General features: G+C 37.1%; 1 protein-coding gene across 1 annotated transcript in view; it reads right to left on the bottom strand.

Annotated features, from left to right (window-relative positions):
• Positions 1–17,554, bottom strand: part of CD96 (CD96 molecule) — a 33,005-nt gene extending 15,451 nt beyond the window's left edge. Inside the window, exons 1-5 of the mRNA XM_081326635.1 lie at positions 17,013–17,554; positions 13,010–13,432; positions 9,375–9,487; positions 7,736–7,961; positions 2,533–2,579 (exon numbers count right to left, since the gene is read on the bottom strand). Of these exons, the coding sequence (XP_081182761.1) occupies positions 2,533–2,579; positions 7,736–7,961; positions 9,375–9,487; positions 13,010–13,432; positions 17,013–17,061 (858 nt within the window). The 5' untranslated portion in view covers positions 17,062–17,554. The remainder of the gene's footprint in view (positions 1–2,532; positions 2,580–7,735; positions 7,962–9,374; positions 9,488–13,009; positions 13,433–17,012) is intronic.
• Between the last annotated feature and the right edge of the window lie 9,075 nt (positions 17,555–26,629).

Below are 26,629 nucleotides of genomic sequence, written 5' to 3'. Positions count from 1 at the left end.
ATTGAAAAAGAAAAGAAATCACAGGAGGGTGAATGAAAATCTTTCTCCCATGTGTATGTGTGGAACATTAAAATTCAGATGCTACTTCATCCTTAGTTCAAGCAATCCTTCATTTAGGATTAAAATAAGCTATTTAGGCTTTTTTGTTAATAAGGAAACAATTTATTATTTTTGCTTTATATACAGTAGAGAGCTGAGCCAACTGATTTAAACAAATAGTATGCAGAAGAAAATGGTGTTTCTGCTTTCACCTTTGTCTGGGTTAATTCCCATGATAAAGAACATCTTCTTTGAGCTGACTCCATGGTCACACCCCTTTGGTTAATTTGAGGTATTATAACTACTGTTTGTTTTGTTTTGTTTTGTTGATGTTTTAGTGGGCTTCCCACTTTATAGGATTTTGAGCTGTTTTATTGTTTTAAGGGGTTTTTAAGAGTATTTTTAACCATTGCATAATAGCTTTTATTGTAATTTTTAAATTGTTTATATCCAATTCTTGGACTTGCTTTTATCAATGAAAACTAGTTTGTAATCCTAACAAATTTGGAAGGCTAGGATATTCTTTTCCTGCTCATCCCCATCCATCTGGTTACTTCTGCCTCCATTTCCCTTCTGAAGTTTATTTACTACAAACTATTCTGCTGTCATGACTGATGACAGTGTATAAGATTTTTCAGACATACATAGATATATAATAATGAAGAGTACAAGTAGTTAGAATGACACAAAATTTTGCAGATATGAAATCTGACTTGTTGTTGTTAGCTGCGAAGTCGTGTCCGACCCATCGCGACCCTATGGACAACATTCCTCCAGGCCTTCCTGTCCTCTGCCATCTTCTGGAGTCCTTTTAAGCTCACGCCTACTGCTTCAGTGACTCCATCCAGCCACCTCATTCTCTGTCGTCCCCTTCTTCTCTTGCCCTCAATCTTTCCCAGCATTAGGCTCTTCTCCAGTCCTTCCTTCGCATTAGGTGGCCAAAGTATTTGAGTTTTAGCTTCAGGATCTGGCCTTCTAAAGAACAGTCAGGGTTGATCTCCTCTAGGACTGACCAGTTTGATCGCCTTGCAGTCCAAAGGACTCGCAGGAGTCTTCTCCAGCACCATAGTTCAAAGGCCTCAATTCTTTGGCGCTCAGACTTTTTTGTGGTCCACCTTTTACTGCCATACATTGCAACTGGGAAGACCATAGCCTTGACTATACGCACTTTTGTTGGCAGGGTGATATCTCTGCTTTTTAGTGTGCTGTCTAGATTTGCCATGGCTTTCCTCCCGAGGAGCAAGCGTCTTTTTAATTTCTTGGCTACAGTCCCCATCTGCAGTGATCTTGGAGCCCAGGAAAATAAAATCTGTGAAATCTGACTACCTGTCCCATAATCACCTTGACTATATCATGCAGCAGTGCATATATAACCAAGCCACGTAAATACCATATTTAAATAGTTCATAACAGGAAGGAAATGAAAAACATCACTGTGCTTCTGTCTGCCATGTGGTTTTGTTCTTGCTGTCAGAGCTTAAAATCACAAGATTCTAATTCTTATCAAGTAAATTGTTACTGCTTAAGTAAAGATGAAATATCAAGGAAATTATCACTGTAACAGATATACTTACTAAATCTGTGCAATATTTTGTTGAGGTACCAGAGGTGCAAAATCTAGTTATTGGAACACAAAATACCTCCATTTTACATAATTAAATCCCTGTTGCTATATAAGCAACTAATGCCTCCTTAAGTAACACCAGCTGCCTGCAATTAGTGCAGGTTCGCATCCCACCAGGCTCAAGGCTGACTCAGCCTTCCATCCTTCCGAGGTAGGTAAAATGAGGACCCAGATTGTTGGGGGCAATTAAGCTGACTTTGTAATAATGCCGCTTGGGGTGTGTGTGAAAGCCCTAATAAGCAGGCATATACATAGAATGAAGGCTACTGCTAAGCTTGTAAGCCGCCCTGAGTCTTCGGAGAAGGGCGGGATATAAATGGAATTAAAATTAAATAAAATAAAATAAAAAAATAAATAAACTATATGTTTTCTCACAATTATTTAAATTGAGAAAATTGCTAAGCACATTGATTTGTGCTTCTTAGATTGTAAGCCGCCCTGAGTCTTCGGAGAAGGGCGGGATATAAATGGGATAAAAAATATTATTAAATATATAGGTGGCCATTTAAAGAGGCTGCTTTCAGATAGGAAAAGAAACATATACAAGGAGGCTTTGCAACCACCAGAATGGAGTCCTATTTCCCCTTTTAGGGCACTATCAGAGGGAGCACTTCTATTTCTTCCTGTTTTCTTTTCTCAGCTAAGTAGAAACTCCTGACTTTTCTATAGCATCTTAAGATTTCTGCCAGTGGAAGAAACTGCTGAGAAATTAGAGGGCAAGTTTCAGAAAAACAACATACAAAAATTATTATGCAAAATGTTGAAATGCTCAATTTGTTTGTAAGGTGGTTTAAAACTTTTAAAACTAATTTTTGCTCTTTTCAAGGTGTAATACAAAATTGCACAGACATTTACATAAATTAACTCACCTTTCCTTTGGAAACTGTATGGAGCACAATAGAGATTTCTGGTTTTGCTGCAGCACCAAAAAAAAAGAAAAAGATAAATGTTTCAATTAATTATACATGATCTAATTCAGCACAATGACCTTCTGTACATCAAACATCAGTTTATTTTATAGTTGAAAATATCAATCTGTGTTCAAAATAATAGGACATAGATGAAATCCATATCTAAAGATTATGCAATATCAGGATTTCTTTCAATAGCCCAGTACTGTCTGCTTAGTATATATTATTCTAGCAAATTTCAAAAACTGTCTCTGATTAGTCTGCCCTGTGGTTTCCACTTCTTATTTATTATTGCCTTGGATGCCTACCATCTATTTGTGTGTATATACACACACACACACAAACATACACACACACACAAACACACACACATACTATGTGTATATGTATGTGTATATCATGTATGTGGGTGCCTATTTATATCAGAATTTTCTAATAATTTTGTTAAGTGTTATAATTACAATATTAAAAACTAAACATTACAATACAAACTAAAAAACTAGAATAAAAAGAAAAAAATGATGCTGCAGAAAAGGAGAAAATACAAAAGAAAGAAAAAATAAGAACATAGTAAAAAAAGGAAGGACATTTATTAAAAACCTGATTTCTCCTTTCATTATAACAAGTATATATATATATTTTTAGTAAATTATCACCTTCTCTTAAAATAAGTCTGGATTGTTGGACTGGGCCTGACAAAAGTTAAAGTTCTAAACACCATAGTTTATTTGAAAACAATTTTTAAAAAGTTCTTAAATTTGTAATTAACTTCATTCACTAAAGATTAAAAGGAACTCATCTGGTGCTGTCAAACTTGTTGATTTTAAAATTCCTAATAGCTGAAAAGCAGTTAACAAGTAATTTCTAAAAGTGTTTAGAAAAAATATGCACACTTAGCATCCTTTCAAAGTCACCAACCACAGTTCGAGCAAGGTGTTTATTCCCTCATCTCTAAACCCACTGGAGACTGCTATCTTGTAATCTACTCAAAAGGAGCAGCTGTCTGGAGTTCTTCTGGGTGATCTCAATTCCTCTCTTTATCCAAGTGAAATTATTGAAGAGCTGGTCTGTTTCTCAGCTCTTCATTCCATTTCGGTCATTGCTTCTGCTTTTCACACAGCCATCTTTAGTCTGCCATTTATCCCCTATTTATATCACACATTTAAAGGAAATTCAGTGACATTAAAACTGGCATCAGAACCTAATATGTTTTTTTTTTAAAAAAAACCAAACAAAAACCAAACAAAAACACAACACAACTTAATCAACAGGCTTTTTTTTCAATTTGAGAAAGGAAAGAAAGAGAGAGGGAGAGATCATAAAACTACAATGTTTGCATTAATCTGTACTGAGAATATTAAATTCTATCTAAGGTAAAGGTAAAGGTTCCCCTGCACATGTGTGCTAGTCGTTTCCAACTCTAGGGGCCGGTGCTCATCTCCGTTTCAAAGCCAAAGAGCCAGTGCTTGTCCGAAGACGTCTCTGTGGTCATGTGGCTGGCATGACTAGACACCAAAGGCGCACGGAACGCTGTTACCTTCCCACCTTAGTAGTCCCTATTTTTCTACTTGCATTTTTACGTTCTTTCGAACTGCTAGGTTGGCAGAAGCTGGGATGAGTAACAGGCACTCACTCTGTTACGCGGCACTTGGGATTCGACCTGCCAAACTGCCGATCATCTGATCGACCAACTCAGTGTCCTAACCCACTGAGCCACCGCGTCCCTTAAATTCTATCTATGATGATGTAAAAATTATCATTACTCTGATCCTTTTTAAATAAGCCCTTAAAACCTGGCTCCATTCTAAGGCCTGGCTTAGAATGAGTGGCAGACCTCTTTTAGGATGTTTTGGATGTTTAATTGGTTCTTATTTTTTTTCAATACTCTCTTTTGGGTAATATATTGTGTTTCAACTATTGGTAGCAGTATCCTGTAGGCCACCCAGTATTGTATGGATTGGGGCAGAAAGAAAAGAACCACCTTTGTCCAGGTTTCTGTATATGTTTGCATGATTTTCTAGAGTTTGTAAAAAGCAGTTGCTCTTGGAGCAGTGGAATCACCTTATTCTATAGTAAATTATCTCAACCCTCCCTTAAAGTTGTTATGGAAGTTATAACGAATTGGTAGTATCTATCAGAGTTGACTATACGGTGACCTCTGGAATGGACTGGAAAGTTATTGCTGAATTAGTTGCTGCCCAGTAACTATGGACATTTCTTGGTGTGTTGCTTCCCCTTTTTTTTGTAAACTGAAAGCCTAATTGCTCCCTTTGGAAGAAGAACCACTCAATATATTTGGTACATATCTTAGGTTAGTAAACTTGTTCCAAATTATATATCTGAATGATTGCACTATCAAAAGTCTCAAGAAAGAACTATCCAAAGATGAAATTTCTAATACTATTAAAGTCATTATGAAAGATAAGATATTTCCATCATTAAGTTGTCCTTCCTCTTTTATATACAGTATCTATGATCTTTCTTTTAAAATGAAGAATACCAACGGGGCAAATGTTGACAACCTCTTTACTTTTTTCCTCCAATTTCCTTTTGTTTCTATTTCTGCCCTCTTTAAATTCCCCGGTGCACCATAACACTCCATTTGCCTAAAACCAATGGCTTTTAATTATTCTTGCTATATATATATGCTATATATATTCAAAAAAGCCTTGACAAATACTTAACATATATATATATATATATTAGCTAAACCTGTGCAATCATTGTTCATAAAAACACAGCTAAGCTTGATTTGACTAAAGGCTCAGCTCCATTTGTTAGATGTGATCTATATTATTAACCTTTATTTTCAATTTGTATGAGCTAATCGAATTCATCCTGAAAGTTGATTGAAGAATTGTTAAGAAATAATCAAAATATTCTACTTCCTAGCCTTCTCTGTCTATGAATAAATTGCTTCTCTCTTCAAAAAAACTATTGCATCTGTATTTACTAAATAAATTAATAAAGATACACTATTGTCAAGATCAAATTCTTCAGGATGTGTATCAGATGTGGAAACATAGTATTCAAATAACGGATAGCAGAAAACAAAAACAAGTAATAGCACCAATAAAAATCAACATAAAGTTCTTAATCACCATGAGAATAAAATCAGAGATGGATAATAATATTAAATATACTGCTCAAAAAATAAAGGGAACACAAGATAAGACATCCTACTATTAAATACAGTACATTGTGTTGTTTAAGTGTTCCCTTTATTTTTTTGAGCAGTATATTATAAAACACAAATAATATGCCTCCAACTTGCTCATGACAGCTTTTTAGATAAAGGAAGACCACTATAACGTTTATTATTCATTTTGTTTTATTACAAGTTAATAATGCCATAATCCTTTTTCAACTGTTCCTCATAGGGCTTGATTTCCAAATCTCTTAATATATTGGTAGTTTTCTTCTGAACTCATTTCAGCTTTTGCTTAGAACTGGACACAATAATCCAATTGTAGTCTAACCTATTGAAGTCCTAGATTAGTTAGCAGCAATTAGTACCCTAGCGAAAAGGTGCAAACTTTCAATGCTTTAATTTTATACCCAACATATTTTTTTGTTTTGCTTTTATGTTTAGAAATTCATTATTTTGTCACTGGGAATGAAGTCATTCATGAGAACTGAAAATCTCTAGAAGCAGACAAAATAGTTCAAACTCCTTCTTTTATATATAGTGTGCATAAAAACTGAAGTGGACCTATGCTTTCTGGCCCTCCACTAAGCAGTTGCTCCCTGGCCTGGCTACAACAGTCTTGTGTGGAACATAAACACATGTATAAACATTATCTTTATCTTTATCTTTATCTTTATTATATTTGTATACCGCCCTTCTCCCGAAGGACTCAGGGCGGTGAACAGGGCACATAAAAATACAAAATACAAAAATTAAAAAAGAATTAAATAAGAGCCCGAGCTAAAAACAATAGAGTAATAAAAATCCCCAATAAAAACCCCAACACATCCCCCATCAGGCCAGGCCGGCTTGCTCAAATAGGTAGGTCTTCAGGCCGCGTCGGAAGGAGCGAAGGTCAGGTGCCATCCGGAGCTCAACCGGCAGCTGATTCCATAAAGCTGGGGTGCCCACAGAGAAGGCCCTCCCCCTGGGGGCCACCAGCCGACATTCTCTGACCGGTGGCACCCTGAGGAGGCCCTCTCTGTGGGAACGCACAGGGCGGAGGGAAGTTGACGCCGGCAGCAGGTGATCCCTGAGGTACTCCGGACCCATGCCATGTAGGGCCTTGAAAACCATTACCAATACCTTGAACCTCACCCGGAAGACAACTGGTAGCCAATGCAGCTCGCGGAGCAAAGGTGTAACATGGGAGTACCGGGAAACTCCCAAGACAACTCTCGCGGCTGCATTCTGTACCAGCTGGAGCCTCCGAGTGGTCTTCAAGGGAAGCCCCATGTAGAGAGTGTTGCAGTAGTCCAGACGAGAGGTCACGAGCGCATGAGTGACCGTGCACAGGGCATCCCGGTCTAGATAGGGCCGCAACTGGTGCACCAGGCGAACCTGGGCGAAAGCCCCCCTAGTCACAGCCACAGATCTATACATTTCATATCAGTTGCCACTTAAAAAAAAGAACTTATTAGTAAAAAGAGAAGATTGGCTGATCTGGAGAAGGCATCAAGAATTTTATGAAGTAAAATGAGTACTTTAAGGTCTTGCTTGAGGCATTCATTTTACCTTTAAAACTCTAATAACTCCCCCTCCCCCCAATGGATAGAAAATGTTGGATGCTTGGTGGAAATTCTAGGAGTCTTAAAAATGCTGGGGGAAGGTCATAGGTGGTGCATAGGTCACAACCTGTGCATCTATACCTTATGCTATGAGAAAACATGCATGTGTAGGCTAGAATCCCAATTGTGAAGACTTTCAGAAAGATACCCTTATGTCTCATAGAAGAAGCCTAGCAGATGGATATGTAGGGCAATGGTCTTAGGTGATTACATGACCTCATTAGTAAGACACAGGCTGTGCTCTGCTACCAATTTGTGGCACAGAAGTTCCTTTGTACAAAATAGAAACGTGTTAAATACTGTTACTTAAGAAAACAAGCATTTAAGAAAATCAATTTTAGAAAGTACCGTTTGAAAAAAACAGTGTCGATTAAGTTTTTAACCTATTACAGTAGCTCCTCCTCACCAAATATTTTCACTTGAGTGGCACTTTCCTGAATTCTTCCGGAGACAGGGGCAATTGAACAGACAAACTTCTTGCCATCATCAATAACTGTCACTGGAGAAATCAATAATGCATTTTTGGAACTCATTTTGATTCTGTCCTTGTACACAGTGAAACAGGCTGTATAGCCTTGAAGGTAATAGGACTGTTTCTTGATTAGGATCTCTTCATTTCCATTGTCTTTCTGCTAGAAATGGGAGATATGTCAACAATGCATTGCCATGAAAAAGCATGAATTATCATTAATTCTTTCTTTTTAATGTAATAGAAGATGCTGATATAATAGCAATTGTACAACTGGAATAGGTGAATTGCCTATAAGAAGAGCTACTAGCTATTAGGTAGCTATCTCTCTTTCCCGTCATCTATATTTCACAATCTGTTTCAAGAACAGTCCTTTTTTGTTATAAATTTCAGTTTAGGACATATCTCTTTTGTTACCTAATTCTGATAGAAAATAGACCTGGGATTGCAGAATGAAAAAAGGAAACATTTTTTCCCCTTTTGAGTATCTTCTTCTCAGCAGCAATTATACTGAAGGTTTACTTATAAATAGAAATAAAATAGTGATCTTCTCTAACAAAAGTACTGAATCTCTGACTAAAGGAATGGAGAAATATATTTTTTTCTTGAGAACCTCGATATGTGCATTTTTATGTGTCTCAGTGTGAGTCTCTCTGTGTGCATGCCCACAAAACCAGAGACCACACAAACATGCAATAAGTCAGTGATGATCTAACAGTTTCCAAAATCTCAAGCTTCAGAAGCTGTAGAGGCCGAAGTGATGACTAATATTAAGACTTGGCCCCAATTAAAATGTTCCCAGACATATATTGCACTACTAAAGTTCTAAAAGTTCAAAGGACAAATCAGATCTAAAGACAGAATGATTTGATTTAGCAGTTTCATGTAAATATTCAAACTGTATTGGTATAAAGTGGAAATTTGCAGAACTCCACCCAAAAATGCTTACCCAGGAAAGACATAAATTATAGAATTGCCAGCACATGCATAGGGTTATCTGGGGCAGGTTGGGAAATATTATGTGTCAACAGTATCAAAATAACAAGTATGACCAGAGTAACTGAAGCTCCATCCATTTCTACGCAAATATCATGCATGTTTAATGCACATTAAAATAAAGGATGGGACTTCATTGCCTAGATTCACCTGTTTTTTTGAACCTGTTGACTCTCTCTTTTTAGATGACCAGTTTATGGCAGTGGTATGATTATAGGCTAGTAAAACTGGAGCTGGGCTTTTGGGGCCCTTTAAATAATTGGGAGGGTTAAAAAAACTAAAAACAAAGCAGGTTCAATGAAGAAATTTATATAAATTTGGATATCTCCAAATAAAAATCTATTAGGAACAGCCATATCCATACAGCACTAATATGCATGCTAGATAATTTATATAAAATATTTTCAGTAAACATATCAAGATCCTTCCAAAGTCACAGCCCTCAACTTAGGAGCAAACTAAGTTTAACATTTCCAACCACTTTAAAAAGCAAAATAAGTTATATTCTGACAGGCTCAGTGATGCTGCTTTGGTCTTAGGTCTTCTCCTACCCATATTTTATTGAAAAAAAGTTACTTACCAATAACCATGTTACAGAAGCATTTGTCAGGTTTATATAACGAGGCATACTGTTCATGCACGGAATTTCAAGGGGCTGGTTGAGTAAAGCTTGTAACGCAGAATTCTTGTAATCTTTTATCAAGAAGAAAAAAAATGTAAAGACTATTATATAGAAAATTCCAATGTACAATGCATGTAAAATTCTGCAAGTTCTATTGTTTAGTACATTCATCCTCATTGTGAATATAAAAGAATAGTTCTACAAAATAATAATATACCTTTTTTGTTAGATGGAAAACAGTTCACAGATAGTTAACTATAAGGATAGGTCAGTGATTTCTTGATATTTCAAGATTTAAAATGTTTTTCTTAGAACAAAAACTTTCATTTTGTAGCTCCTTCATCTCCTACAGCCAAGAGGAGGTAAACGAAACTTATTTTAGGCTTGAAAACCTATTTTGTAGATTTGTGCACACAATGAAACAGATAAATGAAAACAGAAAGTCTTATTCTTTAAGAAGGTAGAGTTGATTAAACAGCATTGGAACACAAAACACTTTTTCAGACATTATCCTTACAGTAACTCTAATTTAGTCTAGTTAGTGCTATAGGAATGAACTTGGGCAATGTCAAAAATCCCTTTCCTTCCTCCAATATAGTTGTAAATTTATCAAAAATATTTGCTTCCAGTTTTATGGTTTGTGTCATTAGCAGTGCTTTTTTTTGTAAAAGAAAAAGGTGCTGGAACTCACACATGTCATACAAGCCACCTTGCCTACCCTACAAGGTTCCATCCAAAAAAGGTGCTGGAACTCTGTTCTGAGCGTTCTATGAGAAAAAAAGCCCTGGTCAATAGTACACACATTATTTCAAAATTTTCCACCAAATTGGCAGTTAAAGAAATTAAGTAGAAAGAAAATTTCTTCAATAGTGTATCAAGAGTAGGATTTCCCCTGGTACCAAGTAGGAAGTTCAAGGTGCTGCATACATCTAAAAGGGAAAACATTCCTGAACAAAATACAGGAATTTCAAAGCTAATTTTCTTTCATTAAATTGTATTAGAAACAGATGATTAAAAAAAAACAAATTAGATAATTTCTATGCTTGATATCTAAATATCTAAAAATTACTGAAGCTTGTTCCAGCTTCTGTGCTAAACTAGTTTGGAAGCAAAATAAGGTTAATATCTATAAAGAAACCTCATGACAACCAAACATTAGTAAACATTCCAGGCAGACAAATGGAAAAGAATGATGACCACTGGCTTAAATTAAAGTTAGGAAGCACTTGGTTAAATTTCTCAATACTTAAGAAAACCTTGCATTTTCACAATGACATATAAATCTTTTATTGTCTTTCCCTGTTTTTATTTGCTGTTGATCTTATGGTAATGCTTTCCCTCTTTACTTTCGGCCAGTTATCACTCACCTAAAGATCTGGAGATGGATATTAAATCCAGGTAGTCCTTGACTTGCAACCATTCATTTAGGAATTGTTTGAAGTTACTACAGCACTGAAAATAGTGTGTTACTACCATTTTTCAAACTTATGACCATTGCAGCATTGATATGTTAAAAAATGAGGCAGGATTTTGATCCCATCTCGTAGCTGATCAGATAACATAAAAGCAGAAAAATGTATATTGGACTACTTATGAATTCCACTAGAATCTTTGCCCAGTTAGTGGCATCAGCTTGATGTTCTTTTTTATAATACATCAAGCTGTTTCTGGCAATCACAGTATTAGGTGTAGATATTACAAACAAAATTACATTTATCAATCCTTTTTTTTCTAAATGAATGCCTATGATAACGTAGTCCTGCCTACTAGCATAAGAAACAGACTTCTCATAAACTGGGCAGCATGAAAGGAAATAGAATAAACAGACTACAAAGTGGTACATCAGATGAGAGCAGATGGTCATCTTAGACTGCATAAATAACAGCCCACTATCAATAACTTAAAGCAGCAATTAAAATGAACAACTATAGAACCCATTAAGATATTAACAACTACCATCAAAACTGGTGCACAAAAAGAAGTTGAAATAAAGAAAAACAAAACTGTAAACCAATTTTTTGAAGCTAGTCCAAATAGGAAAAGAACTAGAATGGGAAGTAAATATCTACAAACATCCTTTAATTACTTCAGAACAGAATATTCTCCAGCAAGGACTAAATTATAACACAGAGAATGCTAACCATTAGATTTCTTTGAATAATTATAGCATCACTCAAAACGACTGGACTAATTGATGAGAGGCAAGAAAATGTATTATACCCTTGGTCAAGTGGACACAGACTCATCAGGGTAGAAGAAAGAGTGATCCTAGAAACATTAAAAACTAACCAAACTATTTAAATACTTGTAATAAATTATGCACACAATTAACACTGTTAGAACATAATGCATCCAAAAAGCAAAAGCAAAATGACAGAGAAACCTATCTTTTCGTAAACACAAGCCCAGTGAAAAAACCTTGGCAGATTTGTGTCCCATTTCATAAATAACTTTAACTAGGAAGCATGCCTTCTGTGTTGTTGCACCTAACTTCTGGAAAAACATCTGCCACAGAATTTGGATTGCCCCAGCTCTACAAATATTTAGATTTTTTTTAAAAAAAACAGTGTCAGTCACTGAGATACACTGGTGTTATTTCCATTTGGTGTATAGATTTGTTTTGGTTATGATATACGGTCCCCCAGTTAAATTTGTCAAACTAATCTGATGTACTTTTTAAACTATGTCCCAAATGTATTGGACAAAGGCGGTGCTATGGACTTAAAGTATCTTGATTTTAGTAAAGCTTTTGATATGGTTCCACATAATGAGCTTGTAAAAAAGCTGTACAGGCTCAGGCTTAACTAATGGGTGATCCAGTGGATAAGTAGTTAGCTCAGGAATAGATCCTGGTATGTGATTGTTAATGGGGCACTGCCTGAACAGAGATCAGTCACAAGTGGTGTACCACAAGGCTCAGTCCTAGATCCTGTTCTGTTCAATGTGTTTATAAGTGATACAACAGAAGGTTTGTTAGGTTTGCTGATGACACAAAGGTGGGTAGTAGAGTTGATGTTCTGGGGTATTCGTAATAGCCATTTTATCCTGTTATCTAACTGGATGCCTGATTATAGTGACTATAAATTCTGATCTTAGGTTTTTCAAAATTCCCACTACCGTCTAATGTTGTCAGACTTTAGGAATATCTTGCTTAATATTAGACCTCTGGCCCCAGTTTGTCTTGATGTCCCCCCCCTCCTCATTTCTAGCATTTTCTTTATAGTTTCTGCATAAGAATCATTTCCCATCCTTGTCAATAGTTATCAACTTATATCATTTGCAACAAAGTATTTGTAACACAAACACATACAACCAATAACGCCATAAAAATAAAAAGAGTAGAGCTTGAAATTTTTTAGTATCCAAGTGTTGCATTTACTGAAAGTATGCCCATGATATCAAGTGAGTTTTTAAGGAAAATGAAAAACAGTAGTAATGACAATATAAAAAACAAAAATGCTGATAATAAATTGATAATCTGACTTGTATAATGGCAGCTCTGAGGGCCACATACAGATTTTCCCCCTCAATTTAGGTTACATTACATTACTTTTTTGTAGACTTTTCATTAAAAAATCTATTATTGTACTTACCTCTTTTCTTAACAAAAAGATTTATTTTTGAGCTACTTGTTCCAGTTGGAAATGTGGTAAAGATACATTCATAGGAGCCAGAGAGCTCAAGTGTGACATTCTTCAGATGTAGAATCCACTGATTGCATTCTAGGTTGTTTGCTACAGAATTAACCTCTTTGGAAGTCCTGCAGAAGTCGGTCGAACAATCATGGAAACCTTTCTCAAAACTTGCTGAATTGTTGTAGGCCGCTTCAGAATATTTTGTACCATAGAGAGGGTTATATACAGCTATTATTCTTGATAGACCATCAGCAGACTTAGACCACTGAATCTGTGTCATGTGGGTTTCTTTTCCTTGCAAGATGTTGCATTTTAGAGTCACACTGCTACCAGGCAAAGCATAGACAGTTTCTTCATTTGTAATTATAAGTGCAGTACATCCTACAAATCAATATAGTGGGCATAGTATCACAATCATGTATAATAGTCGTTACATTAACTTAGCCTTCTTCAGTTTGATGCTGTCATTAAAAAAATGTCCCAGTTTCTTATATTTATGAGTTATAATTTAAAACAGTTATAAATAAACATCATATAATATTTATATTATTTATAAGTTAGTATATTAAAGATTTTGGCTCTGTACAGAGAAAACAACTGTAAATGACAATGACCCAAAGTCACCCAGTTACCATGTAAAAGAGTGACTAAAACCTGGGTCACCTTACTGCTAATCTAGAGCAGGGGTGTCAAACTGCTGGCCCATGGGCCGGATGCGTCATGCGGAAGCCGCGCCCACCCCATTGCCAGCAATGGCAAAACTGTCCCGATATGTTGCACCTGACATCGCAAGTTTGACATGTCTGATCTAGAGCCTTAGCCATCCCACATTATCAAAGATTGCGCTGCTAATAATGGGTGGAAATCTGACAAAAACTTAATTAAATTTAAATATTTAAATGCAATTCATTGAAATCCTCCTCCCCCTTCCAACTCTATCACATTAGACTTTAAATCTGATGGCAAACCGTACAGGTCCTCTGAAGTCACAACCAAGATTTTGAAAAAAGATTGCATGCAGCCCTAGAATAATAGGATTCTTTTTCCAGATGTTTTTTAAATGCCACCATTGTTATTTGTATAGATAGCTCAATGTAGTTACCTAATACTCCTTCTTCCTCTTATTTTTGCCACAACAACAATCCTGTGAGGTGGGTTGGACTGAAAAAGAATCAGTGGCTGAAAGACATCTAGCCAACCTTCAGCCTAAAGCAAAACTAGAACTTACAGTCTCCTGTCTTCTAGTCTGGTCTCTTTTAATTAAACCAAACTGGCTTTGTACTCTTAGTATAAAATTCTGCTTTATCTTGAGTGCTAACATGATGGGACTGCACTTTGGCTGAAAATTTAAACAAGCCGGTGTATATTTCTAAACAAAAAGATATAAAAAAGCAGTATTAAGAGGCCTGGAAATTCAAAGAATCATGTATTTTGTTATCATCTTGGTTTTAGGAAGCTGCTCTATTTTAGACCAAGCTTGGCACAGGCAATTCTTCCTTGTAAGTATCTTTGGTTCATATGGAAGATTAAAATGCAACACCAGGGCATTAAGAATAAATATTTTAATAGGTAATTTTTATTAATAGCCTTTTTATCTTAAAAATGTGTCACCACTCTTTGTACTTTCTCTTTCAAGTTGGGATGGGGGGGTGAGGTGTTACCCCCCGTTGATAGGGCTCGCAACTTGGGCGTCCTCCTGGATTCACGACTCAATTTTGAAGACCATATAGGAGCCGTGACCAGGTGGGCTTTTGGCCAGGTTCGCCTGGTGCGCCAGTTGCGACCCTATCTGGACCGAGATGCCCTACGCACATTCACTCATGCGCTCGTGACCTCCCGTTTGGACTACTGCAACGCTCTCTACATGGGGCTGCCCTTGAGGACCACTCGGAGGCTTCAGCTGGTGCAGAATGCAGCCGCGTGAGTTGTGATGGGGGTCTCCCGATACTCCCATGTAACACCTCTACTCCGCGAGCTGCATTGGCTTCCGGTTGCCCTCCGGGTGAGATTCAAGGTGCTGGTGATGACCTATAAAGCCCTACATGGCTTGGGTCCGGGATATCTGAGGGAACACCTGCTGCCGGCATCAAGTTCCCTTTGTCCAGTGCGCTCCCACAGGGAGGGTCTTCTCAGGGTGCCACCGGTAAGAGATTGCCGGTGGACGACACCCAGGGATAGGACCTTCTCAGTGGGGGCGCCTGCCCTTTGGAACCAGCTGCCAGTGGAGCTGAGGACTGCCCCCGACCTCCGTTCATTCCGCCGGGACCTGAAGACCTGGCTCTTCGAGCTCTCTGGCCCAGGCTGAGGATTAATCTTATTTTAACTGGGGTTTTATTTATACAGGGACAAATTTAATTTTTTTTTAAACTTGTTTTTAACTTTTGTATTTTGGTTTTTAATTACCCTGTAAACCGCCCTGAGTCCTTCGGGAAAGGGCAGTATATAAATGTAATAAAAATAAAAAATAAATAAAATAAATAAAATATTCTATTATCAGGCCAAAATTGTTAAGGCTGGCTGGCTGACTGGTCTGTATTTAGGCTAATATCCTATATAGAGAATTATCTGGTTACACTACCTGCTTGTCTTCTCATGCATGAGCAGGGGATAAAATCAGACTGTTAATATCAAAAACATTTTTCTTGCATTGATTTAGGTCATATCCCAGGATCATCTCCTGTTCATGCTTGATTAAACTGCATTGTGGGAAGGAGACATCAATTAAGCTTCACTACAATAATGCACTTCACTCAGATGGACAGTTCATATTCTTATTTGAAAGGCACTTTCTCTAACATTTAGGACAAAAACTACATTGATAGGGGCACCAGAAATAACAAAACATTTGATAAATACTCTCCAGGATCAAGCTTGATTCCTGATGACTTCCTGAACTTCTCCACGTAGCTTCTTTTTAGTTCAGAAGTAGTTTTGCCTTTGTTTCCCAGGGGGCAGTTATTTTTTTTTTCCTTTTCTCCCAAACCCTTTTCGATTTCCTAGACAAGCCTACAGAAGTGATTTTCTGATTGTCCCTTCAGGGTACTCCCCAGGTCTAACTTAGCTTAGCTTATTTGTTTATCCACTTGTTGAAAGAAAAATCTTCATCAGGATCCAGGCCAAGCCGGGAATAAACAAAATGGAGACTGCTTTAGAAAGAAGGTTGTAGTTTGTTGAAGAGCAGAGCCAGACAGAAATGTGGCTGTGGGAACGCTGACCACATGTAGCTGGGAGTGGTGAGCTTTTATACCTTCTTGGGCTTTTGTGTTTGAGGTTGTTTCCTGTTCCTCTGGCATGAACTTTGACCTGAGCTTTTGAGCATGTCCTTTTGGTAGTCTGATGATGGTGGGTTAATCCTATTATGTCCTAAAGGTCATGTTTTTAGAGTTTGGGTGGGGTATCTAGATTTTACGGGGTCTTTGTCTTTCTAATCTCATCAGCTCCAAGCTTCCTGGCCCCAACCTTTCTGAATAGGATTATCAAATCTGCGTTTCTGCAGAGCTGGCCTCTGCCTGGGGGAGAGGGCTGGGGCTGGTTTCTGGGGGCTGGTTTCTGTCTTTTAAGATTTTATTTCTCCATTACTGTATTCTTTTGTGAAATATAATATTCTGCTTTTTAATATTCCCCAAAATATTTCTTTCTCTTGTGGGAGTGTGCTGTCCTCCTACACACTAATGAGCTGATAATGATTTCATTCTTTAATTAAGAACATTTTAATTTAATCCCATAGTACCAACAAACTTTTAATCCTACAGTTTTTAGAAAATTCACGATTGAACTAAGCTAGTTTGGTTCTTAGAAGAACGATCACCTTATAAGAACAAAGATCCAGCAATCAGAGCCAGAAAATATAATTTTGTATTTAAACGGAAACAATAATCATGTATACTACCTTCTGCTCTAACAAGGAACTGAAAAAGCAATTTCGTACACCAGATATCATCATTTTATGAAAAGAACTTACCATTGAGGACACATGCTAGGATGAGTAAGTAAGACAGCTGAAATCCCATCTTCCAATTGTATAAAAAATAAATACTGTTAATAACAGTCTGTCTCAGTATTCAACAACGGATAGCTTCATTCCTTCAACAGTGAGTATGCTTTTCATACTTTCTTTTTCGCAAGTTTGAGAAGAAACACACTTACAGGAAATGAAACCACCCACTGAGTGTGTTTTAAAAATGTAAATGCATTCTGCCTTAAAAAAAAAGAATAAATAAAACCTCATGCTATATTAACTTGTCCTACTGCCCAAATTTACATTTACATTTACATTTATTATATTTGTATACCGCCCTTCTCCCGAAGGACTCAGGGCGGTGAACAGGGCACATATAAATAGAGAATACAAAAATTAAAAAGAATTAAATAATAGCCCAGTTAAAAACAATAACAATATAAAAAAACCCATTAAAACCCTAACATCCCCCATCAGGCCAGGCCAGCTTGTTCAAATAGATGGGTCTTCAGACCGCGTCGGAAGGAGCGAAGGTCCGGTGCCATCCGGAGCTCGACTGGCAACTGGTTCCATAAAGCCGGAGCGCCCACAGAGAAGGCCCTCCCCCTGGGGGCCACCAGCCGACATTCTCTGAGTGGTCTTCAAGGGAAGCCCCATGTAGAGAGCATTGCAGTAGTCCAGACGAGAGGTCACGAGCGCATGAGTGACCGTACACAGGGCATCCCGGTCCAAGTAGGGCCGCAACTGGCGCACCAGGTGAACCTGGGCAAATATTATTAACATGTCAACTTTAAGATTCAGTTTTCAGTGAAACATTCCATAGCAACTAATGACAATTGACAGTAGAATTTAAAGCTCATTGAAAAACATGTAGACTGATTAGTGATACAATATGCATGATAACAATGGGTGTTTAATCATTATTGGTGCTCCTTCCCTCACCCTTCCTTTTTATGCTAGAAATTCAACATGAGGCACCTGACTCTACATTGAGATCTAGACTAGATAACTCTGGGTACATGAATTTGACTATTCATAATAGTACTTAAATAAAGAAAAACTTTACCAGGAAACTATAATGAAGTCTACTTTCTTAGAGAGTTTTATTGATCAGTTTAGTGTACAAAAATGTTTATTAGAGATTCTTTACTCTTCACTCATTACATGGATCTATTTTTGTGGATCAGAGATAATATAATACCTGAACAAAAACAAAACCAACAAAATATCTGACCATTGGTGAAACTGAATTACATAGATTTGGAGCCAAATCTGGGAAACCTCTTTCATTTTTATGACGTTGAAAGAAAGTTGAGATAGCACGTGTGAAGTGCTTTAAACAATCTAAAACCTTTTTTTTAAAAAAAAAACAAATTAGAATTACAATTTTTCTGGAATAGGGAATTTCTGACCTGCTGGCCTATTTTAAATCATTAGCTTTTATATTGCAGGGTATTAATTTTGTGACACAATTGTCTGTTTTCTGTATAGCTTTCTTCAGATCTCCTCCCCGTATCCTTTCTCTCTTATCTGGAGGAGAGCAAGAAGTCAGCATATACCCTATCTACATGATTCACTAGAAAAATAGCTTCATCACAGTTGTATTGATCCTATAGCTATTCATCACAATTGAACATGACAGCACACACACAACATGATATATGCTATGAGCACAAGTGGTTTGATCTATCAGTCTCAGTAGTTCGGAGGTCATAAGTTCCTATCCTCAGAGAGGCATGCAGAAAACCATTATTCTTCTGCATTGGCTTTGAGTGGACCTTATATGCTGACACTTGTCATACCACTGGGAATTTACAAGTCAGTGAAGATAAGAGAAGAATAATTTATCTTGCTTAAGCTACGACACACAGGATAAGTAATTATTTAGATGTGAGATAAAAGAAATCAGCAAAGGGGAATTTTGCAACATTTTGGATTGCCAGCATTATCTTTCTGAGGGGTTCTTGATGCTCTCTGAGCTTGGTTGTGGTTTTTTTTTTTTTTTGCAGATGTTTCATCACCCAAACTAGGTAACAACCCCAGTGCTAGTGATTATCTTTTTGCACTAATGCTTCTTTGCAACTATGAAAGTGTAGCAGTATCTGCCATGTAAGAGAGAATGCAGATTTTGTGTGTATTTCCTCCCTTTCCTTACGATCTTGCAAAATCTATGCAAATCTAAAGTTCCGAAAGATTTTTTTTATTGTCACTGCCTTATAAATGCTGAATTCATTATCAGTGAAACAAGAGTTTGTTTATGTATTTCCATGTAATGGAATAAAGAACGTAATAAGGAATAGACCTAGTTCCCAAAACACCTGGGGGTTAATGATGTCCAGAACTCAAGAGGAACATCACATTCCTCCAAGACCTTATTTTCTTTTGACTTGTCAAAGATGGAGGTTTTTGTGGTTTTGGTTAGTTTATGTCTCCTCCCTAAAATAGTTTTGTTTTCATTTCCATCCAAACTCTATTTTATCCCTCCTACACTACCTGACATTTTATGTATGTACTTTGGATTTAAGGATGGCTAAGAGCAAAGACAAGCCATCTCTTATTTCCTACAGTCTGCAAGTAACCTTAACAATGTTAACATTTTCTGGCATGGATTAGCTTTCCTAATCTGTCTAATTAGAAAGACTTCACAATCAGAGTTTACTTCCATATTATTTCTGCAGATTTAGGGAGTGAAAATGGAATTGATGTGGAAGTGCCCTGTGAAAGAATGATCCAGTAATTTTTCAGTTTATATTCCCATTATCTCCACTAACTATAAATTATCTGGACAGTCAGTAGGCTCCTACAGTGGGTTCTGTCCAACCATCAATTCATCACTTAGGTCAGGGTGCCAAACTTGCAACTTGTCATGTGATGTATAGTGATGTATCTTGATTTTTTCCCCATTGCCTGCAATGGGGTGGGCACAGTTTCGCCATGATGCATCCAGCCCACAAACCGGCAGTTTGATACTCCTGACTTAGGTGTTTTGGTAAACAGAGTTCATTGCTAACATTCAAATCTACCTGTTTTTATTACAACATTTTCTAGTACCTACTGTATAGGTCAGAAGGGAAATAAATAAATAAATAAATAAATGAATAAATAAATAAATAAATAAATGAATCCTTTCATTTAAAAATCTTTCTAAGCTATAGATTATGACTATAATTTTATTTCATACTACCATGTGGTCCTACTATAACCGTAGCTTGAGGATTTGAGAATCAATTTCTGCAGTTTCTAACCATAAAACAAAAATATCCTGCAAATAATTCAATATCATGACAATGTATTTATTACCCTTTGAAATTCACAGTTGTTTCCCAGAAAACAGTACTGAAGAATTGCCAATAGGTGGTGATATAATATCATCCACTTTACATCGCTGCAAAAAGCAAACAAAAAACCCTAAATAAACAACTGCTGTTATATATTAACTTTGCGTTTAGAGAAAAGCAACAGGACTTTTTTAGTTATATTCTGTAGATACTTTTACTTCCAGAGTAGTAACTATAAACACTTTTGGGAAAAAAAATCTTACCAATTCCTCTACTTTATCTTTCATTTAGGAATCAGATGAGGAACAATGGGAGGATGGGTTAGAGCTGGGAGGACAAGGATACTTACATTAATTGCCATACAATTCTTTTTGAACAATTATGGCTAAGCTGCATCTAAGAAGATCCCAGGAATTCAGGCAGTTGCACAATAAAAGAGCTCTTGAACTCTAGGGACAGTTTCAACTGTTTTCAAAGAAAGCATTTTCTGAGAATTTGGAAGAGCTGTTCCTGCTCCAGGCAAGAAATTATTACCTTGCAGACAGACGTGCTCTAAACATACTTGACAGAAACTTAGCTTCTCACTAAAATTGGGGAGAAAAGAGTATACTTTGAAATGGAAATAATATTAAATGATAGGTTTTTTTAAAAGGGTACCCTAAGAATTTAAACAGCTAACTTTAATTTCACAGCTTCTACTGTATTAAACATCTGCTCATATGGCAATCTTCTTTTTCTCAACATCTATTTATTTAATCACTATCATCCATCCAAAGTACATAACCACATAACTGCATTTAACCAGAAACAGACTATATGAAACAAGGCAACAAAAATGGAATGGGAAAAGTGAAGACAAACTGGGTTAAAAGACAATTGAAGCACTGGTAGGGGAATATCAAAGTCATCCATGAAAAAGAATTATTTGTACTACATCATGCATATGGGGGGGGGAGAGGGAGATAGAGGGAGGGAGGGAGGGAGGGAGGGAGGGAGGGAGGGAGGGAGGGAGAGAGAGAGAGAGAGAGAGAGAGAGAGAGAGAGAGAGAGAGAGAGAGAGAGAGAGAGAGAGAGAGAGAGAGAGAGAGAGAGAGAGAGAGAGAGAGATTGTCAGGACCCACCCCAATCCACGTCTTAGGAAAACAAAAACTCTTGGAGTCAGTTCTAGTCCAAAAGGAATTTTTACTAGGACATGCTTGGTTGTGGAAATACAAGACAGGACTTAGTATTGTTTTACAAATTGAAACTTTATAAAGGGTTCCCGGTTCAACCCCCCTTTCCCTCAACCCCATTTGGTCAGACCCCATCATTTTACTTTGTGTCATCCCTTTCGTGGGAAAAAAAGAACTTCTAATCTTTATGGTTATTGCCTTCTTCCTCTACAGAATTAAAAGAAGACACAGGCCAGATGCCTTTTTTCTCTAACCCTCCCTTTTGTTCCCCCAGTTCAAAAGGTTCCCTTGGTCTTTGAAATAACCTAAGGCAGGCTGAATCCACATGCGCTCCTCCTTCATCGGGAGATGGCAGAATCCATGGGGGGGGATAATGTTTTAAACATACATTTTTGAATGTGATATAAATGGATTCTGACAGAGATCCCTAAATATGAAATGTTATCCAATAATTCATCAGCAATTCTAGGTAATTTGTCCTGTAGCCACCAGGTCTCACAGGTTTTTTTATCCATTATTCTGCATGTGGTCAGTTAAAAGATTCTCAACAATACCCTGGATTGTAGCTGACTTTATAGGCATCCCAGCTGGAGAGGTAGCATAGCCCAGTCTATAAGAGTATATTATACTTTAGAGGATTTCCTTCACATCTACCCTTTGGAAAGTAAATTATGACTGAGTTAATTTCCTTTCCAGTCTAACATTTATTTTTAGATTCTAGTCACTATATATTATGATATCTTGTGGTCTAGTATAATTTATACACACAATCATCTAATTTTAACCTACAACTAATGGTAAAAAATAACATATATAAATCACATTTATAAAATAACACGATCTATTTGGAAGTCAGTCACCTTTACTATAACTGTGAGTCTTAACACAGCCACTTAACCTGTCTTATTTTTATTTTATGGTGCTAGACAAACCAATGACAAAAACAGCATTAAAAGGTCACCAACATTTTGACAGATATCAAGGGTCAATGTGTTTCCCTTTAAAATTAAAATATCCTGCAGCACGCCTGTGAGTTTGCTGCAGGCCTCTGGCACTACAATGTAGTTTGGGAATTGTGGGCTGCCATGAGAAAAAAAAAATTACAAAAACACCATGAATTGACAAAATTTGGGAAAACTTGTGGCTTAACTCTTATTTCTCAAGTAGCCCTGGTAGTGAGGAATGCTGATTAGAATGGTGGTTTAACAAAATCTAGCAGACTGAAACAGAAGGCTACAAGATTCTGAATGATAATTCTCCTGAGAGTTGATTAGATAGGCAAAAAAAGATTTGCTGCAGGTGTTGCTTGCCAAAATTGTCAATGCAGTTTTCTTCTGTACATGATCGCTGCTTTTTATTTCTTAAATTAATTCCTTTATATGATCTCTAGGTGATCAAGTTAATTCAGTGATTGCCATTGTCCTTTTAACTCTGCTGACAACAAGTTGTCAGCCTTCTCTTCCTTGGACTAAAAGCAAGTTAATTCTACTTCGCTATTAACATCTTGCATTTCAGCCCTCTGTACTTTTGGGGACTGTTATCTGAGCATTCTCTAGTTCATTAATCATCAGAAGTTGTCAAGCCTAGACGACTCCTTGATTCTGTAGGAAGCAGGGAGTAGTATCTATTTTTTTTGTTCTTTACCATTTTATTTCTATAATTTTTTTCTTACTATTTAGTAGAAGAAAAACTATTCAGCGCCCCAAATATAGATTGCAACTGGGGTCTTCCTCTAACCTATTATTTACTTCAAACACACCTAATTTCTATGACTGGGATTTTTTGAAACTGATGTCAATCCTGTATGAATATGGCTAGTCTAATCTAGGAAGAATGTTGTGAGTCATTGAAGATGTTGTATTCAGCAGTTATTTATTTAACATATGTCATACATTCCCAAGGAAATCTACACAATGCAGTCCTGACAGCCTAGATCAGGGGTCAGCAACCTGAAACAGTGAAAGAGCCACTCGGAACCGGTTCTCTCACAAAAGGAAAAACTGGGAGCCGCAAAAAAATGTGTGTGCATGAGCGTACATGCGCGCATGCGCAGAACAGGGTTTGACTGAAGAGTGGAGCCAAGGCAAGATATGCACCTACCCTGCGTATTTGAATTGATTGGTTGAACTTTTTTAGTCCCACTTTTTTTTTGTTTGGACTACACATAGCAGAGGACTGGGAGTCGCAGGAGACGGCTGAAAGAGCCGCATGCGGCTCTGGAGCCGCGGGTTGCAGACCTGTGGCCTAGATTGATAGTTCATTCTGTTTGGCTTTTGCACACCTATCCTTGGTACACCGCAGGGACTGAACTTCCTTTACACCAGTCAATTAGTGGTGCTCAGCCTGCTGACTCTTTCAGGCTCCTCTGGTGATTTTGCCTCTCCTTGCCTCGCTTTATGTCGTGTTGCCTCGTGTCCAGCCATGTCCAGTGTCGACTTCTGCTTTCTTGCACATGCAAATGCAGTTTTTACGATCAAAGTGGTACCCATTTATCTGCTCGCAATATTGCATGCTTTCAAAATGCTGGGTGGGTAGGAGCTAGGGCAAGGGTAGGCAACCTTGGCTCTTTTATGACTTGTGGACTTCAACTCCCAGAATTCCTGAGCCAGCCATGCTGAGGGGAAAGGGAGAGTTTCCAAGCTGAGCCATGCTGGCTCAGGAATTCTGGGAGTTGAAGTCCACAAGTCATAAAAGACCCAAGGTTGCCTACCCCTGAGCTAGAGGTTGAGCAACAGGAGCTCACTTCATCTCATGGAGCTGGGCTTGAACTGCCAGAATGTAGACCATTTCTGACCAGCAGTTCAAGCATCATTAAGTCGCTGTGCCACCACATCCCCTTATTCAGAACTAAAAAACAGGTTTTAATCAATTCAAATAGAATTTAAGTCAATGAATTGTAAGTCAGTGCATTGTGGCCATTTTGTGAATACGCCAAGCTCTATGGCACCATTTATAATAACCCTAAAAACAGATTTCCAAACCAACTTCATACAGATGTGCCCAAGTTATATTTTCAGTGCTAGTGTATATATGGTTCCCCACAAGATGTTTTCTACCTTTAAATATGAAATTAGCAATTTTGTTCTTGATCCAAAGCATAACAAAGAAGGAAAATTAATAGCAGCTACTATTGTCATCCTATGAGGCAAATTCAGGTTCTTCCATCCAAAATGCTCTTTAGTAAAGCTGTGTCAATATCTCTCTTGCCATTTTCAGCTTTTTTATTTTATTCACAAGATGCTTGAGAATTTTTCTTGAATTCTTCTTGATGATGTTTTAAAGTTTTGTGGGAAGTGCTGGAAGACAATCCTTTTAGAGTTACTATTTGGTGATTCAATTTTTCTATCACTCTGTCACTTCCCTGGATGCTTATACTTCCCAATCTGAACAAAGCTCAACAGCAGCTATTCCCCTGTGATTTCTTCCCTAGAGTGCTAATTAAAGCAAGGGAGGCCAAAAGAGCACATGATTCTTGGAAGGATAATTGCACAAAAAAGCAAAACATTCACCCATACATCACACATGTTGCATCTCTAAGTAAAGATTATTACATTCTACTCAGGAGATTATCGGGATATTTGCTTCTTCATTGACAGAGTTCTTCAAAGTAACTTGCCTTTTGTCAAAATGAATGAGAAGCAGAAGAAAAAAATCTGAGCTAATTTTAACATAGCATCTTACTTTGTCATACCAATAAACATAAAATGTGTTATTTCACTTACAGGTGAACCCTAGTATTAAATATATTATTACCAAGTGTTGGATTAAGTTAATACGTTGATTTTTTTTAAACATCTCTACTACTGTCCCCTACCTGATTCATAATACACCCTTTTAATATTTTCTCATTTGGACTGAAGATTCTAATATCAAAAAAGAGAGAGGGTGGTGTTGAAAGAAAAAGCTTCATCAGGCTCCAGTCCAAGCCGGAAATAAATAAAATGGAAACTGCTTTAGAAAGAAGGTTGGAGTTTATTGAAAAGCAGAATCACAAGACATGAGGCTCTGGAGCAGCTGACCACACGTTGCTGGGAGTGGTGGGTTTTTATACCTTCTTGGGCTTTTGAGTTTGAGGTTGTTTTCTCAGTGTGGTTCAGTGTGCTTTTCTGGTATTCTGATGGTGGTAGGTTAATCCTATTATGTCCTAAAGATCATATCCTGCTTCCCTGAGGCTGTGGCTGATGACTATGTCCTGTGTTGGATTTTTTTGGATGAGGGGTTGTTGATTCTAGGGATATTTTGTCTTTCTAATCCCATCAACTCCAAGCTTCCTGGCTCCAGCCTTTCTGAAAGGATTATCACATCTGCATTTCTACAGACATGATTTCTGCTGAGTTTCTGGCTGGGGAAGGGAGACGTTTCTGCCTTTTTAAAAGATCTTCTCCATTATTCCTTTGGAGAAATATATTCTGCCTTTTTAATATTCCTCAAAATATTTCTTTGGGGTGGGGAGTGACTTCCCACAGTGGTATGGCTTATTTCATAAAGTACCCTAGACTGTTTGGTTTAGGACTAATAAATAAATTTGTGGCTGATAAAATAAATTTTGGTTTAAATGATATATAAACCTGATTTTTTTCCCAGTATCTAGCTAACTACCTATAAGTGTTTACCTTTGTGTAATCAGCTGCACATAAGTGACACAATGTGCTCCAGTTATTGCTCTGGTATAGCTTCCCCTTAATAACTATAGGAAAGAAAGAAGTGGCAGGTTGATCTTTAGATACCATTGCTACTTGGCTTAATTCAAGATTGTTGAGAACATAGAATTTCTTTTCAATATAATGCATTTAAAGGAGGAAATGCATACGTTTTTCAAAAGGAAACAGCATTTGCTGAAAATAGTTACTATTTCATGAAACGTCAGGTCAAGGTATACTTGTAGTTTTTATAACAAATAAAATCCATTACAAGGAGCTTGTTTTATGGAAGACAACATCATTTTATAAAAAAGGTTACCTAATCAAATTCAATTCCAAATTTACTTATATCAGAACACATAAACTGATCTGTGTACTCAGGCCAACTTTTTTTCTTTTAAAGATGATAGAAAAAATTCATTTAGCTGAAGAGACATTAAATGATCAGTCAGTCAGTGCACAAATAGAAGAATTATAAGTTTAATGTTTTTCTCTCCCACTATGGCTTATGACAAGACTAGAAATTATTT

The sequence above is a fragment of the Vipera berus genome (genome assembly GCF_964194415.1).
Source record: "Vipera berus genome assembly, chromosome: 4".
NCBI lineage: Eukaryota > Metazoa > Chordata > Lepidosauria > Squamata > Viperidae > Vipera > Vipera berus.
Note: the sequence above shows the minus strand (reverse complement) of the source record. Positions and strands in the feature narration are given on the sequence as shown.